Source organism: Mandrillus leucophaeus, unplaced genomic scaffold, assembly GCF_000951045.1.
Source record: "Mandrillus leucophaeus isolate KB7577 unplaced genomic scaffold, Mleu.le_1.0 Scaffold60, whole genome shotgun sequence".
Classification (NCBI taxonomy): Eukaryota; Metazoa; Chordata; class Mammalia; order Primates; family Cercopithecidae; genus Mandrillus; species Mandrillus leucophaeus.
The window spans coordinates 4041902-4054212 of NW_012106475.1; the positions used below are offsets into that span (position 1 = coordinate 4041902).

Consider the following 12311-nt stretch of genomic DNA (forward strand, 5'->3'; position numbering starts at 1 on the left):
TTTTTTTTGTTTTTGTATTTGTTTTTTAATAATAAAAATAGGTATAGTTGAGAGCTTGATGGACTCTCCTCTAAGCACTTTTGTGCTCATATTTTTGTCATTCACTTTGGTTGCATTGAGACCATTTTTGTCCACTTTTTCATTTTTTGTTTCATTCTTCGTTGGCTCATACTGTTAAGCTTTATATATGAATAAAGTATTATTATAGTACCAAATAATTTCCCAAAGCCACTGGAGGACTATGGCCCATCTTTTTTTGAGACACGGTCTCACTCTGTTGTCCAGGCTGGCGTGCCGTGGTGCAATTACGGCTCACTGCAGCCTGGACCTCCTGGGCTCAAGTGACTCTCCCACCTCAGCCTCCCGAGTAGCTGGGACCACAGGCACGTGCCATGGTGCCTGGCTAATTTTTTTATTGATGCCTGGTGTTTCACCAGGTTGCCTGTGAATTTTAGAATCACTCCTGGGCTCAAGCGGTCTGCCCCCAGGCCTCCCAAATGCTGGGATTACAGGCATGAACCATCGCGCCCACCCTGGGACCATCTTTTTTGTTTTGAGGTGATAACACATTATAAATGATAAATAAGTAACAGGGTCTGGATTCTAGCCTGGGTGTTCTGGCTCCAGAGCCCGTGCTCTAACTGTTCTGTGATGTTGGATGTTTAGGTTGCTTCCAGTTTTCCCTTTTATAAATGTTGACACAGAATCATGCTGCATTGTAACTTTTGCTTTTGGCCAGATTGGTAGCAGATCCTGCTGGTGGTCGTCTAAGAAGAAAGTATTTGGTAACAAGCAATGTATGATACTAACACTCCTTCATTTACTGTAGTTATTGATGAACTGCTGTGGTTAATGTGGAGGGAAATGTATGTTATATTCTTTGTCTGGATCGCTTATGAGAATTGAATTACCATGTTTCTTTGATTCTAAAATTCACATATTCCTGTTTTTACAGTTCCTAAATCATAATGTTTTTGTAGCCAGTATGTACAATTAATGTGGCAGTGTGTGTTTCTCTCTCTTTTCCGTCATTTCTTTTTTTTTTTTTGAGATGGAGTCTCGCTCTGTCACCCAAGCTGTAGTGCAGTGGTTCAGTCTCGGCTCACTCCAACTTCTGCCGCCCGGGTTCAAGCGATTCTCCTGTTGCAGCCTCCGGAGTAGCTGGGACTACAAGCGTGCACCACCACGCCCGGCTACTTTTTGTATTTTTAGTAGAGACAGGGTTTCACCATGTTGGTCAGGCAGGCCTTGAACTCATGACCTCAAGTGATCCGCCCACCTTGGCCTCCCAAAGTGCTGGGATTACAGGCGTGAGCACCACACCCAGCCTCCTTCCTTTCTTTCTCCTGAAAAGTTGTTTTAAAATTGCTGACACATTGTTAAATTTGTGGTGTGTTAGAATCAATGGAATACAGTCTTGTGTACTAGCTTTTTAAGGTAACTGAGGATAAGAATGATTTAATAAGACATTTTATTTTACAGACATTCAGTCCCCTGATGCTGAATATGTAGATTTGCTTCTTAATCCTGAGCGCTACACTGGTTACAAGGGACCAGATGCTTGGAAAATATGGAATGTCATCTATGAAGAAAACTGTTTTAAGTATGTGTCATTTTCATTTAGAAAAAGTCATGTAAGATGTGGTGATTTCTCTTTATAAACAATCATAATGATTTAAAATTAAAAATAAAATTCACTTTGTTAAAAGATGTATTTGTACAAAGAAACATAACTATTAATTAATCCAGTTTCCTTCTGGGGAAATGAGTTTCCACAAATTTTTCCTTTTTTTTTTTTTTTAAGACTTAGAGGCATATTAGACTTTCATGGGAGTATTGTAGGCCCTTCACAAATGTTCCTTGAGTAGATTATAGGATCTCATTTTATAGATGAGGTAACCTAGAGCTGGAGAGGTTTACTTCATTTCCCAAGATCACATGGTGGCGGTGTCAAGAAAGGAATATACAACTCTTAATTCTCTTTTTGGTGCTCTCCACACCCCTTTCTGTGACTTTAGTTATTTTACAGTTAAATTGATTTCACAGAACAATTATAATAGGTTTCATTTTTGAGCACTCACTGTATTCTATGCATTGTGGTAAGCACATTATATACGTTTTCTCCTTTAGTCCTTGCAGTAACCCTGTGTTGCAGTCATCACTGTTTTATAGACAGAAACTGAGACTTAGAGAGGTTGTATGATTTGTGTTGTGTCAAAGATCTAGTAAGTGAAACAGCCCATTTTGTCCTGGTAACCATTAGGCTGGAGGCAGTTGCTGATCACCAGGTGTCTGAGAAATGCTTCAGGTTACTCACATGTAAGCCTCGAGGCTCTAAACTTTGTACTTACTGGTTTTTGGGAACAATGTATGAGCGAGCACGTCATGCTCAGCCTCCTGAGTAGCTGGGACTAAAGGCATGCACCACCACACCAGGCTTATTTTTGTATTTTTAGTGGAGACAGGGTTTCACCATGTTGTATTAGTTTTGCAGTCATTTTCTTACTAATTTGTATCCTGATTCCCATAATTTCTAACAATATAAACAATGTATAAGGGCTAAGTTAATTATATTGTGTATTTTAAAATATAGGCTACATATTCTGTTCTCAAAATGTCTCCAGTTGTGCAAATTTTAAAAATAGATGTTAAAACAATCCCTATAGTTTACTCTTAATACTAATGCATATTTATTTTGGGATTTAAAAGCACTTTAGTGACATAGTAACTCTCCAGAAAATTTCTATTTTTTCCTACTGAACAAACAACTTTTATTTAAATTGTAACAAACTTAGCTACAGGGCAAATTGATGTGTCTAAAGGTTACCTAAGTGGAAAATAATCTACACTATTTTTTTCCCATTTTTTAATTTTAATGCTTATATTGAATATTTTTTGCTTATTTGTCTTTTAATTAGGGGTACACTTTGTGCTATACGTACACACACATATACACAGATGTATATATATATATTGTATATATAAAAACATAGTAGTGACTCTAAGAGAAGAGCTTGGCTGCTATTTTCTCTTCTTTCATTTGAAGAAGTGATTAGGAAATGGCCTGCTGGCCGCTACAGTGGGAAAAGATAAGGAACTATTATTACTACAACAAATAGTCACCCTCCCTTAAAGCATTTAGAGGAAACTAAGTATTTTATAATCTCAATAAAACAATTTGATTTTGGATATTAAGCAACTTTCTGAGATAATATCACTTAAATATAACATGATTGGTAACACATTTGTGTTTATATTTTTAATTCTTTTTACTTCTAGGCCACAGACAATTAAAAGACCTTTAAATCCTTTGGCTTCTGGTCAAGGTAAGTTACTTACTGCATTGTTATGTTATTTCTCAGCTAGGGAACTTTAATTCAAAGGAAGGGGAACGCAAGATAAATGGCAGTAACAGTTGAGGTCATAAAATCCACAGTCCCGTTTCCGTAGAGTTATGCCTCACCCTTGCAGAGATTGGTGCTTAAATTATTTGTACTTCAGTAAAAAATATTTTTATAATGAAGTTCCTGGTATTAGATTATCAAAAAATAAAGATTAGGGTATATATTTATTATATATATATTTGCAGACATAGTAAAGTGTCAGTGTTTTAAAAGCTTTACTCATCCCACAGATAAATAAATATCCAGAACTCTCAAATTTTTTCTAAAGCTTGAAATTACTGCATATATTGGGCATTTGATTTCAACTTTACATGTCTTTATATCTTAATAACATTTTTAATATTCTATTTTCACTCAAGGTCTGGCTCAAATGCTGCTTTTTCCATAGAACTTTCCCTGGTCCTTATAACCAGAAGTATCGCTCCCTCCTCATGAAGTAATCTGATGCATGCATTTGTTTTTAATTCTTTTGTTTTCCTCATACGGCCTTTTCCACTGTGTAGCATTATTTTATTATTATTTACATATCTATCAATCTACCCTAGTACTCCGAAGATATGGGTAGCATTTATCTGTTTTATCTCTGTATAGAGCCTGACATATAATAGATGGAGTAGTTTGTTAGATACATGATCAGTGAAAATTGCTCTCATTTAGTGGTCTTGTCTACAATAGTGAAAGTCAGTTGTTCTTTCAGCAAATGATTATCCACCATTTAATATGTGCTAGACACTGTGTAGATGCCAGACGGGCTGTAAAATTAAAACTTACAGAAACCCTGCCCTGTCTGTAATATGAAGAATGGTTTGTTGAATAAGCCATTTCAGTGTATGAGTTCAGACTGTTTCTTTAGAAATTATGTATCCTTATTCTCTTCAAATATGTGCTTACTGATAAAATCTTTAATGTGCTTTCAGCAAAAGTGTAAGGTTTTCATTTTTAAAATTTATTTGAAAAGATGCTGATCTCAAATAGTTAACAAATTTCCTCCTAGAAGCGGTTGAGATTGCATCATTCCCTAAATTCTGGCGGATTTCTCTTTCTTAGATTAGGAATGAAAAATCTTTAAGGCTTTTGAGTTTATACAGAGTCACGTGTGGTGACTCAGTGGAAGCCATTGATTTAATATCAGATGAAATGCAAATTAATGGAGGCGATCATTATGATCTCACATGATTTGATAAAGTTATTAACCACATCACTTACCATAAAGATACATAGGAGCAATTTAAATGTTTATCATTAGGGAACTGGTTAAATGACTTATGGTGTGGTCACATAGTAGAAAATAGCCATTATAAATGTTGCTGTAAATTTTTATTCATTTAAATCAAAAAGTGACCAATAACACAGTGAGGAAAAGCAGGTATCAAAACAATATGTATATTTATAATTAATATATCTATAAAAAAAAAGACATTCACTAAAATGTAAATAGTATCTATCTTTGAGCTGGGGAATTATGAATAATTTTTTATTCTGCCTGTTTTTTATAAAACATGTATTTGCAGTGATTATATATTTCTTTAATAAACTGATGGCATTAAAAAAAGTGGGCAAAATTTTTGAAGACATTTTCAGTAGTAAATAAGCAGCGGCACACAAATTACTGTATTATGTATAATTTGAATCTTATAAATAGTCTGAAAATATTCCTGACTAAGGTTAATTATTATAAGGTGAGGCTGGAGGTTTCAAAGCAATAATAAAAATCTTTAACAGAAACTATATTACAGCTTTAGGATAAATAAAGGTGGAAAAAGTCTCTGCTAGCCAAATAAACATAGGTCCTTAAGATACTGAAAACTACTCTCAGGTGATGGATTAGATTTTTCTCTCCTGTCAGGGTATATTAAATCTCACATGAGCTGAACCTCTTTATGCACACTCATGGAGATAACACCATTTAGTCAAATCAGGCATAATTCATATCACTACCAGATAGAGTTGCAGTCACGAATGTCTCACTTTCAGATTTTACTTGTGTGAATGAACTGTTGGACTAAAACTAGCCATAATGGCTAGTCTTATTTTTATGAAAGTGTAGCATTATAAAAGGGGCACTGGAAGGAATTTATTTTAATAAACATTTTGTTTTGCTTTTCAGGGAAAAGTGAAGGTAAGTATAATTTCTTTATTATATATTACATATATGAATTTGTTTATACATTCAAATGTTTATTATGGCAAAGTTTATTTTTTCTTCCCACCTCTAAAAATCAGAAGAACTCAAGTTTTACTTATTTATCTGAAAGTCTGGAGGTACTAGCACAGATTAAGGGAAAGTGACTTTGTGTCTGGGTTCAGACGTTAGAAACAGCGTGCCTCGGCCTCTGATCATTCATTTGCACATTTTACCACCCTGAATGTAGAAGCATGTCCACTCCCCATCTCCCCCATTGCCTCAGGCCAGGGAAATGTCCTGTCTCTTTTACTGTTGAACTCTAGGATCTGCTGGGTTTCATGTGGGAAGGTTCTGGGAATGATGAGTGTAGATTTCAGAGCTGGCTTCTAAGGTTGATGCTGACTCGTTTGATGTAGGTGTCATTGCCAAGTCTAACTAATGCTAACAGTTTCAACATACATGAGGTTTACTTTCTTTTTGCTTCAAGGATGAAATTGAAATGACATTTGGTATTCCTTTTTTTTTTTTTTTTTTGAGACGGAGTCTCGCTCTGTAGCCCAGGCTGGAGTGCAGTGGCGCGATCTCAGCTCACTGCAAGCTCCGCCTCCCGGGTTCACGCCATTCTCCTGCCTCAGCCTCCTGAGTAGCTGGGACTACAGGCGCCCGCCACCTTGCCCGGCTAATTTTTTTGTATTTTTTTTAGTAGAGACGGGGTTTCACCGTGTTAGCTAGGATGGTCTCATCTCCTGACCTCGTGATCCACCCGTCTCGGCCTCCCAAAGTGCTGGGATTACAGGCTTGAGCCACCGCGCCCGGCCAACATTTGGTATTCTTAAGACCATACGCTTAACAATATGAAAAGACTTAATGGCGCTTAGCTTTAGTTTATCTAGGTGAAATTGCTAAAATGTGAAGTATCACTTTTCTTCCCCTCAAAATCTTCTATTTTCTTCCGAACATTATTCTTATGAATTGCTTTTGCATTATGTCTAGATAACAGAATACTAAAGTCTGATAACATTGCTATTTTATTATTGTACTTTATATTATAGTAACTGTAGCAGCTAAATAAAATGCTGACTCAGACCTGTTTGGAAGAGAAATTGTTTAGCAGTGAGATTATTTTTCCAAAGATGCCTCATGTTTGCTACTGGTACATGTGATTCTACAATTTTCAGTTTTGAGTAACCTTATTTTGCCTTGAGTGTTAACCTAGTTCTATGCTATACTGTAGCCACATTAAAGGAGGCTACTATGATTTTAAAATTCTATTTGAAGACCTCTTAGTATCAGAAAAAAGATCGTTAACCTGTGGGAGCCATCCTTAGAGAAACTGTCTTATTACAAGTATTGATTTTGGCCAAATATCAAAGGGTTATTCCTGAGAGCTATCATATTGATTGTTTAGACCACAGTCAGGTCAACTTGAGAATAGGTACTTCAGGATTATAATATTGAACTGATTTCTTGGCTAGGTGTGGTGGCTCATGCCTGTCTGTAATCCCAGCACTTTGGAAGGTCAGGGCTGACTGATCACTTGAGGCCGGGAATTTGAGACCAGCCTGGCCAACATGGTGAAACCCTGTCTCTACTAAAAATAGAAAAATTAGCTGGGTGTGGTGGTGCATGCCTGTGATCCCAGCTATGCGGGAGGCTGAGGCGGGAGGATCACTTGAGCTTGGGAGGCGGAGGTTGCAGTGAGCTGAGATGGAGTCACTGCCCTCCAACCTGGGTAACAGAGCAAGACTCTGTCTTTAAAAAAAAAAAGACACACACACACACAAACACACACACACACACACACACACACAGACACACAATGAACTGAAATTTCACTGGAAGCCTAGGTCCTAAGCAGTATTATCCCCTAACTCCCTAATTCATGATCAAAAACTTGAAAAAAAGAACCTTGAAAATTTTTATAAGGAAATAAATTCCTTATAATCCCACCATCCCCAAATAATTAATAACTCTGTGCCAGGCACTTTTCTAAGCAATTTACAAATATGATTTTATTTAATTCTTTCAACAATCCTAGGGGTATTATTCCTGTCTCCATTTTATAGATGAAGAGAAGTTCAGCAACTTGCCTAAAATAATATGATTTGTAAGTAGCAGAGTTAAGATTTAAATCAGGCAGTTTGACTCTAGGAACCACACCCTTAGTTACTACCAGATACACTTCTCTGCTAACATTTTGATATTTATGTTTTACATATATAAGTAGTTTTGTCCAACACTTGTCAGCATTAAAGATGATCATATTTTTATCTTATTTGATAGGTAAAGTCATGTATCTTTTATTTTCATTTGCATTTTTTATTGCCTGTAAGATCAAACATTTTTTGCCTCTTATTACCATATTATTTTTTCCTTTGTGAATTTTAAAATTCGTATTATTTATATACTCTTTTTAAGTGGGCACTTCAGCATTTTTATTTAGTTTCTGAGCTTTTTATATATTTAGGATCTTTTCCCTTTGTCATATTTGCAACATACATTTTACCGAATTTGTTGTTTGCATTTTGCTTTTGTTTATGAAGTGTTCTGACAAATAGATGTTTTGAGTTTTTATATATTCCAATTTATTGCTTATTCCCTTTGCCATTCCTTCCATTATTTTTATGCTTGTTTGGTTCATTTTTAACATTACTGTAAGCAACTTTAGTAGAAAACACTGTACAGTGTTTATCATCTCTGTAGCAAATGCATACATGAATCTTTATAGAGTTGTAATGATTATTTCTGATGCCTTTTGTATATTTAAAGTAAACATTTTTATGTATTGCCATGTTCTACATTCTTTACATTCTTGTTGTTTTCTTTCTTTTTTTTTTTTTTGAGATGGAGTTTTGCTCTTGGCATTCAGGTTGGAGTGTAATGGCACGATCTTGGCTCATTGCAACTCCTGCTTCCTGGGTTCAAGCGATTCTCCTGCCTCAGTCTCCTAAGTAGCTGGGATTACAGGCATCCACCACCACGCCCAGCTAATTTCTGTATTTTCAGTAGAGACAAGGTTTTGCCATGTTGGCCAGGCTGGTCTTGGACTCCTGACCTCGTGATCTGCCCGCCTTGGCCTCCCAAAGTGCTGGGATTACAGGCGTGAGCCACTGTGCCCTGCCATTATTTTCATAGTTGTATGTTATTTGACCATGTTGACTAGTTAGGTAGTGTTCTGTCATGTTAATTTAGGCATTATTGTATTTGTAGAATTACTAGGCATTAAATATATTGAGAATGATCTTACTAGGTCATAAGAATATAAGTGATATTTGGTGTTTGTAACATTTTCCTGAATTGCTCTTTTGAAATAGTGAATGGCATGTAATATTATCAGCTAAATACAAATAGTACCCCTCCAATACTGTCATCATTTTAATTTTTTTATAATTTAAAAGGCATGTAATGAATCCTTAGTCTTCATGGCATGAATTGTTATCAAGGATAGGTATTTTCCCATTCTTGATTGATTTACTATTTAAATTCTGCATTTTGACCTCATGTAAAACACGACAATGCTAAAGCCTTTTAAAGACCAAGCAGCAGATTGGTACTTAACTGAATCCATACCACAAACTTTTCTTCTTCCTTTCGAGAAATTACAATTAAGACTTGGACTGTTAGGTTAAACAATCTTTAAATTGCTGTTTGGCACAAATTTGCTATAATGCTTTAAAACTTTTGAAAACCTTGTATTTTGGCATTTTCCAATCTTATGACTTATTTTTCTTTTGATTTCAGAGAACACTTTTTACAGTTGGCTAGAAGGTAATTAGAAACTTTAAAATAAATTTCAATGATTTCTTTTTCTTATGAGATTAATTTTATGTCTACAAGATTCACATATGAAATTTTATTTCTAAGTCACTGCTTTTTCTTAGGTCTCTGTGTAGAAAAAAGAGCATTCTACAGACTTATATCTGGCCTACATGCAAGCATTAATGTGCATTTGAGTGCAAGATATCTTTTACAAGGTATGTGACATTTACTTTTATTCAGTTTACCACTCTTATTTTTAGATATTCTTAAAATTTTCCTGGCATTTACCTGAATGGGAAAAGGTTGACCTGATTGAATATTAGGAAGTAAAAATTCACTCTTAAATGGTAGTCATCAGAAAGGTGGTAACTATAGATATAATTGAACAGTTCAACATACTCTTAACTCTCTTTACCTTCTTTTAAGAAGCTGCTCAAAATTGTCCATATCACTTTGGAAATATTCTTGTTCTCTTGTGGGAATTTAAATAGCTCCTAACAGCACAGTTTGCTATTTGATAGATATTATTTTATCAGAACCTTTTTATTTGTGTGCCAGTATCAGGCCTGGAGTTTAAATGGGTAAAAAGCCTTTCCTGCTGCTGTTTTTGCCTTAATATGGTTGAAAATGAGACTGTGGTTGATTTTCATCAGTATCATGTTTCTTCTGGAATTAAAGTATCACAACTCTGAGAAACAAAATATAGAAACTTCCATTTCATTCATTGATTGATTGCTTGATTGATTGAGACACGGTCTCACTCTATTGCCCAGTCTAGCGTATGATGGCCAAAACTGGGCCTTAGCCTGGGAAGGCTCTTGGCTTTGCCCAGGAGAAATTTCGAAGGCCAGCTGGTGGTGGCAGGGTACAGCAGTAGCAGAGGTACTGCCCCTCGTGGAGGAGAGCTGCCCCCTAGGTAGTGTGCCCAGAGCAGCAGCTCAGAGGCGGTTCTGCAGCCATATTTATAGTCCACTTTTTATTATATGCAAATTATGAGGCAGATTATGCAGAAATTTCTAGGAAAGGGGTAGTAACTTCTAGGTCATTGCTATGGAAAAGGGGTGGTAACTTCTGCATGTTGCCGTGGGAATGAGAAACTGACATGGCACACTGGTGGGTGTGCGTTATGGAAAGCTGCTTCAACCCCCTCCCTGTTTTAGCTAGTTTTCAATTTGGTTCAGTGTCCTGAGTCCCACCTCCTGAACCAAGTCCTCCCTTCTACCTCATGACTACAGGAGCATGCCACCATGCCCAGCTAATTTTTAAAAATATTTTTTGTAGAGACAAGGTTTGGCCATGTTGCCCAGGCTGGTCTGGTCTTGAACTCCTGGGCCCAAGTGATTTGCCCATCTTGGCCTCCAGAGTGCTGGGATTATAGCCGTGAGCTACTGTGCCTGGCCATAACTTTGATTTTAAATGGCAGTTTAAACTCATCAGTAATTTTCCTTTTTTTTTTTTTTTTTTTTTGGAGACAGAGTCTTGTTCTGTCACCCAGGCTGGAGTGCAGTGGCGTGATCTTGGCTCACTGTGACCTCTGCCTCCTGGGTTCAAGTGATTCTCCTGCCTCAGCCTCCTGAGTAGCTGGGACCACAGGTGCAGGCCACCATGCCTTGCTAATTTTTTGTATTTTTGGTAGAGGCGGGGTTTCACCATGTTGGCCAGGCTGGTCTCGAATTCCTGACCTCAGGTGATCCACCTGCCTCGGCCTCCCAAAGTGCTGGGATTACAGGCTTGAGCCACTGTACCTGGCCTGAACTCATTAGTAATTTTAGATCATCATTTTCAAATTGTGTATTTATGTTTTATGAATATGTTTATATTCAGAAGTTTGATTATTATTATTTTTTCATCCTTAAAAAAGGAAATTTTATTATTTTCCATCACATGAATGAACTTGGAGGACATATTTGTCAAAATGAGCAAGGCACAAAGATTATTATTTCATGATTTCACTTACAAAGGGATTCTAAAAAACTTAATCTTATTGAAGTAGAGAGTAAAGTGGTGACCACCAGACACCAAGGTATTTAGGAGAAAGGAGGGTTTGAAAAGATGTTGATAAAAAAATACATAATTATAGTTAATAGAAAGAATAAGTTCAAGAGATATTTTTGTACAGTGTAGTGACTATAGATCAAAATAATGTATTTGTAGTTTTGAAAAATGCTGACAATGTCACTTGCTCTTGCCACAGAAACGTTAACTGTGTGGCATAATTACCTAGAATTAAGCATTTGATAATGTATATATACTTCCAAATATTATGTTTTACAAAATAAATATACATTTATTGATTACAGATGGTAATGGTAGGAAAGCCACTGAAAGGGCAGGCGTTGCTTATGGTCTTATGACTGGCCACTTTGTGAACACAATAAACAAGTTTGCATTAAAAAACCAGAAAATGGTTTAATCTGAAAGTTGCCATGATCTTCAGAATTTTTTTAGAGAAAATGACCAAGAAGTTGACTACAGTTAGTTGACTAAGAATATAAGCTGTAGACTGACCTTCACCCACTAAAAAAAAAATCACATAAAATAAGAGTGAGAAATTCTTCTGAGTTGTAATATCAATATGGAAAAGAAATATTATTTCAAATTTCAAATCCACAGAGATCATTTTATTATTTTTCTACCTTTAACATTCACACTTAAAAATGAAAGATTTTGCATGGAAACGTGCTGTAAGTGTATCATAGAACATTAAATTTAAAATTCTTCACTTACAATTAACTCCTAATTTAATTTCTATGATATATTTTCTAGCAAATTTGATATGTGTCACACTGTGTAAGAATTATTATTATTATTATTTTTGAGATAGAGTCTTGCTCTATCGCCCAGGCTGGAGTGCAGTGGCGCAGTCTTGGCTCACTGCAACCTCCGCCTCCTGGGTTCAAGCAATTCTCCTGCCTCAGTCTCCTGAGAAGCTGGGATTACAGGCATCCACCACCACGCCCAGCTAATTTCTGTATTTTCAGTAGAGACAGGGTTTTGCCATGTTGGCCAGGCTGGTCTTGGAC

At 36.3% G+C, this 12311-nt stretch overlaps 1 protein-coding gene across 1 annotated transcript in view; it reads left to right on the top strand.

Moving 5' to 3' along the window:
- Window positions 1-12311, top strand: part of ERO1L (ERO1-like (S. cerevisiae)) — a 59682-nt gene that overhangs the window by 35640 nt on the left and 11731 nt on the right. The window contains exons 6-10 of the mRNA XM_011999766.1: window positions 1483-1603; window positions 3280-3326; window positions 5512-5523; window positions 9271-9297; window positions 9411-9503. Coding sequence (XP_011855156.1) covers window positions 1483-1603; window positions 3280-3326; window positions 5512-5523; window positions 9271-9297; window positions 9411-9503 — 300 coding nt within the window. The remainder of the gene's footprint in view (window positions 1-1482; window positions 1604-3279; window positions 3327-5511; window positions 5524-9270; window positions 9298-9410; window positions 9504-12311) is intronic.